Raw genomic sequence first — 5,816 nt, 5'->3', positions numbered from 1 at the left:
AATATTGGAAAAAATGTATAAAAACGAAGTTTTTCAAACTTGAAATATGATTTTTTTTAAAATTTCAAACATATGGTTATGTTGATGAACTTTCGATTGCTATCTATTGTTTGATATTTGTGAAGGCTCGATTGATGAATTTCGATGACTGGTGATCGCTAAATGATGAGATATCGATAAATATGGATTATGTTTAACGATTTTGCTTGACATCAACCAAACCGGACAAGATTGAATCACGACTTATACTTAATAGCATGAATAAATATTTTTGATGAAGAATCACAGCATTTTGATGAATAAATGAAGATTTTTTATAAAGAATTGATGTTTTTATGAAGTGTCGATGTTTTGTTATGAAGAACAGTTGGCGGTGGCAAAAAAGTAGTAGAACATATGATGTTGATGAAGAACAAATGACGTAGATGAAAAACATATGATATTGATGAAGAACAGATGAACGATCCAGAAGAACAACGTACCTTAATAACTTAATCTAAATGTATTTTACATATGTAAAAATGATTGGCTAAGAATGATTCCTTCATTCTCAACTTTTTATTTTTTTCTCAATTAAACTTACATCTCTCTCTCTCTCTCTCTCTCTCTCTCTCTCTCTCTGTATATATATATATATATATATATATATATATATATATATATATATATATATATATATATATATATATATACACACACACACATACACACACACTAGATGTGTGCTCGTGCAACACAACGACCATAAATAACATTTTTGGCGAATAGTTCTTACGTGGAAATAATATTATTAGTTATTTTATAATAAAAAATTATCACTTTTAAATAAAATAAATGTATGTTTATATTGCTTGTTTATACATTATTGATGTAAATTAATTAATATTTATATTTAGTTTAAGAAATATAAATTAATTTATATACATTAATTTAATATTTTAAATTTTTCATTTTGTTCTAAATTGAATTTGTTAATTACTTCCCTTAATTCAAATTTTCAAACTTTTTGCAAGTATTAATGAATTATTTATGTATAATTGATTAGTACAAAAAGTTTTCTACCTTATACCTTTTAAAATTTAACATACGACTAATATATATATATATATATATATATATATATATATATATATATATATATATATATATATATATATATATATATATATATATCCACAAATTATCGGTTAAGATTCAAGGAAGCCAGCAGCAAAGTGCATTACTCGTGAAATATATCTCTTTGATGATTAAAACATAAAAACTTTAAATATTTAACATAAAATTACTCAATTATTTGATGCAATAACCAAAGATGATGCACAAAGAGAGAGTGTGAGGGATGAAAGGTGGCAAGATCAAATCAACAAATCTAGTTGGTTCCAGCAATGACAAATCTTTTCAATTATTCAATATGCTCCGATTATTTGATTCCCCCACATACCCACAAACATCTTTAAATGTTTGATGAGATCTTATACGGATTAATAACTAATAAGAAATTAAATATCCTATTCTTCTTCCTTCCTACCTGTATGAATCAATGACCAGTCTCTTAAATAACATATTATTAATTTTATCAAAATATAAAAGTTGTCATCATTTCATATAGATAGAAAAATAAATAAGAAAAAAAAAGGTAAGAAGGTTTCTCATAAGCAATTCATAAACTCGAAGACCATTAATTCTTTGCAAGAGGGAAATGACATGGACCACATCCAAGAAGAGTGTTCGTTGATAAGACTATATAGTATATACACCCATCCTCCCCATAGGCTTCTAAAGAATTGGTTTATTTGCCATCACTTAAGGAGTATACACATCCAATGGTCCTCATATGCTTTTAAAGAATTAATGCACTTGCTACCCCTTAAAAGACACCATATAATGGATGGCATATGCATTGAAGGGGACCAAAAGATTTAAACAAACAATTTTATAGTTTATCTGAACTGTCCCACCAACCGATCCCACTGCCAACATGTAAAAGTAATCACGATACCCAAACTTGAAACTGAGAACTAAATTCTCACCGATTTATGTCTTTTGCACAAACAAAAAATCAAAAAAGCATCATCATCTCACAGGACAGTCTAATGGATATCAAACACAGTACAACATATCTCTCATAGTCCTGTCTAATAGATATCAAACAACACAGTACAACATGTCTCTCACAGTCTAGTCTAATGGACAGTACAATATGTCTTGCTTGAAAAAGGAATTAAGATTAAGGAACGCAATACGAGACCACCAAAAGAGTTTTATTAATTTTTTTGAAGCAAGTCTCTACTACAAACAACTCGAGAATCAACACTTTGAACATGGGATTTTGGAAATAAGACACAAAATCTACAAGATTCATAAAGGCATGAAGTTCCAACATAACCTTTGCTTAATAAACATTACATATTTTTATACCTACAAATATTCACAAAAAAGAAAGATATTGTCTAATGAATCTAGAAATAAAAAAAATAAAAATAAAAAAAGGGCACATAACTCTTACCACCTCATCTACCAACAACTTCATTCCTTCCATTTTTCAGAAGCAAAATTGTGTGGTTTCTCTGCCATTCAATATGCCTTCAGAAACCTAATGTTCTCTAGTTATTCTTGAAAACTGAAAAAGGCCAAAAAAACAATATCAAATGAGAATCTTTGTAAAAGAAGCAAAGATATATTAACTATAAAGAAAAAACACCATATAAGGAATAAAAATGAGCCATCTTTAACAAATTAAAGATTCCGTATTCTGCTTACTTTACTTGATGTCTTTTGGTAGAAGTTGTAACTGATATAGAAAAGAAAAATATGACCTTTCTTATGTATAAAGAGTCACATGACATTCATGATTAAAGAAAGCGATGTGTGGATTAAAAAGAGTTGCTTGTAACATAACTTATGAATGCCTTGAGAGAGCAAACATCTAACGTCAATGGCCGAATTAAATTCTTAAAATATTATAATACTGAAACACTTTAACATAGTGTCGATTTTTTGTTTTGGAAATTTCAATGCCTGTATACAAATTCCTATCTAATAGCAATATTTCAGCTCTTAAATGTACAATTTTGTCAACAACCAAAAGTGTTCTGATCAAAATGGATGAACATCAATGAAGATTCTATATAATTTACCTAAGCATAATTGCAACATTAAACAGTTAATCAATCAAGTTTTATAATATATATAAGTCCTTAATTTCAATGATTCTTGGTAGCAGGAGATCAGAAACAAAATTACAATCAAGAAAGCAGTTTCATGAGATTGAATTCAAGAAAAAAAGTGAAGATGATTAGAGTTCTTACATCAAAAGGAATTCATCTCAAGGCAATAAGTCCTCCTTTTGACCAACATTCTTGCAGCAGTTCCAAAAGGCTCCTCGAATGCAGATGAAACCCACAATCCATCAGAAAAATCCTTTTGAACAGATTGTTCACTTGGCCTAGTCGCAACTAATGTAGCCCCTTTGAGCACAGTTCCATCTGGTAACTCCAAAAATGGCGCATACCAGAGCCGCATATTCAAAGCTGGAACAAGGGTTCTCTTTGAAGCTGAAGAAGCTGACAATGGCTTCACTCTTAATTCTTCCAATTGTTCCCTGTTCATACATAACACCCCTTGTCCATCAGCATCGGTTAAAACCAGTGAATCTAATGTCTTATGCTCGGAAATGATCGGTTGAAGCAAATAATGTCTTGCAGATGCTGCAATCAACGAGCTTATGGTCCATACGACGCGTAATTTCAGACCACCGTTGGTGTAGAAGGATTCCGGTATACTGCCATTATCTTCGTGGAGGTTGTTGTTTCCATTAACGCACATTGTGTCGTAATTGGATTGATTGGGGGAAGAATTTGCAGGGCGAATCACAGAGGATGCGCCAAGCATCACGCAATTATCTAACGTTGATCCAAAATCTGCTCTCCATCTCAACAGAACATCATCTTCGATACCCAATTCACCGCTGGGGAGTTCAATTTTGAGATATCGAATCTCGTTGAAGTTTTTGAGGACTTGAGTTGGAGAATGATGAGTAACTCCACCGCCTTGTTCGATATCGTCGTCACCGTCGACATTCCCGACGGACAAAGAAGACGATGAGGAAGAAGAAGGGGAGGATAACGACGAGTACGAAGATCGTTTTGGACCGAAGAACTGGCCAAGCGCTTGGATTGGCTTCACGATGCCGCCGAAGACGATGCGGAAAAGACTAGAAATTGGTCCACGAGATTTGTCGGAGGAGCCGGAGGCGGAAGAAGAATCATCGTCGGAGATAACGCAATCGACTCGAACAACGACGTTTTCGACCTGAGGAACAAGGGAATGGAATCTTTTCGAAACGGCGCAACAACGGCCCAACGCCTTGACATCGCCGATCCTATTGAAGATCAAGAGAAGAAGAGAGTCCGGCAGCTGATCAAACCGGTCGACGCCTTCATCCTCCGCGGCCACCGACAAGAAACTGCATGGTGGTTCTGGGTAGATTCTTGTGGTCAGATCTGGGAGGAGAGAAGACATCATACCTGATTACAACAACAAGAAGCAGGAGAATCAAACAAAGGATCTTGATTTGAAGAACCCAATTACAATTATTAACAGATCGAGCAATAGAAACGTGAAACCGAACCAATTGGATTGAAAGACGAAACAGAAAGGAATCAAATATTGGGATCTAAAGGGGGTTATGGCGATTTGAGAAAACAAAGGCGAAGAATGGTGGATTTGGTGGAGAGAAGGAAGGGAAATGGGGGAGGATATGGTGGCGTTGAGGGATAGAGAAGTGTGTGTTGGAAAATGGGTCAAAGACACACATAGAGTGCTTTGAGTTCACTATTTTCAACAAATTTATTTTCGTGTTTTCTTTCTGTTCGTTATACTTAATACATATTCATGGTTTTGATGATATATCCATTCTACCATATTAATTTTAGAGGGACAAATTACATAAATAGTCTATCGAGTTGGTAAAACAAATATCACTCATAATTGTTATCGATATGGAGAGTAAATGCATCATTTTCAACCCACCCAATACTCAACCTATTGTTTAATTGTTATACCATTTTTACTTTTATTTATCTATTTTATTTTTTACCATTCAAACACAAGAAAATAATCTTTTTTTCCGAACCATTCTAACACATTTGTTATAGCATTATTTTTAATTTAACTAAAATAAAATAAAACATAACATTTTTAAAAATTTTGTATTCTTGAAAAATAAATTTTAATTAAAAAACTACATTACAATAACATTAAACAAATCCTAAAACAAAAACCGAAATACCTAAAAAACAATACAAACTAAAAAAATACTTAGAATCTAAAAAATGAAAAGTTATTTTTTTAAAATATTTACGCCTTCTTGTAACGAAAATCATTTATGTTATGGTGTTCGTGATATATATATATATATATATATATATATATATATATATATATATATATATATATATATATACATTTAAAACTTCTTCGATGGAAACTCCGGACTCCCTGACATTCATCTGATGGGTGAAAAACAATATTAAACTCTTTCGTTTTCTTGCTATATATTTTTTATTTGTAAGCAATTTGATGTGTTGAACGATCTTAACCTAATACTACTTAAAATGATCTGTAACTACTCATAAAAAATATGAAGATTTATATTGAGTAACCTGTTTTTTTTTTTCAAAAATATTAGTGTATGATCTGACCAACATCATTTCTTCAATGTCATACCATTTTCTGAATACAACTAAAAAATGAATGACAACTATTTTCAAATTTTGAATTGAAATGTATAGAAAGTAAAGTAAAATGGAATGAAA

At 31.6% G+C, this 5,816-nt stretch overlaps 1 protein-coding gene across 3 annotated transcripts; it reads right to left on the bottom strand.

Annotated features, from left to right (window-relative positions):
- Nucleotides 1-2,244: 2,244 nt before the first annotated feature.
- LOC145061568 (F-box protein At5g46170-like) lies at nucleotides 2,245-4,883 on the bottom strand. 3 transcript variants are annotated; one of them, XR_013687247.1, is made up of 3 exons: nucleotides 3,309-4,882; nucleotides 2,507-2,620; nucleotides 2,245-2,418 (listed from the first exon to the last, which is right to left on the bottom strand). XR_013687247.1 is itself a non-coding variant. In XM_079009093.1 (3 exons), the coding sequence occupies exon 2, from the start codon at nucleotides 4,522-4,524 to the stop codon at nucleotides 3,310-3,312; it is 1,215 nt and encodes a 404-aa protein (XP_078865219.1). In that variant the 5' UTR covers nucleotides 4,525-4,526; nucleotides 4,631-4,883; the 3' UTR covers nucleotides 2,245-2,620; nucleotide 3,309. The 3 variants fall into 3 exon arrangements, 2 of the variants coding, with proteins under 2 accessions (XP_078865219.1, XP_078865218.1); XM_079009093.1 differs by having other exon boundaries at nucleotides 2,245-2,620; nucleotides 3,309-4,526; nucleotides 4,631-4,883; XM_079009092.1 differs by having other exon boundaries at nucleotides 2,245-2,620.
- Nucleotides 4,884-5,816: the final 933 nt, after the last annotated feature.

This window comes from Lactuca serriola, chromosome 7, assembly GCF_051521515.1.
Source record: "Lactuca serriola cultivar US96UC23 chromosome 7, Lser_US96UC23_V15, whole genome shotgun sequence".
NCBI lineage: Eukaryota > Viridiplantae > Streptophyta > Magnoliopsida > Asterales > Asteraceae > Lactuca > Lactuca serriola.
The sequence above is the reverse complement of the archived record's forward strand: the minus strand, read 5'-3'. Positions and strand labels throughout refer to the sequence as shown.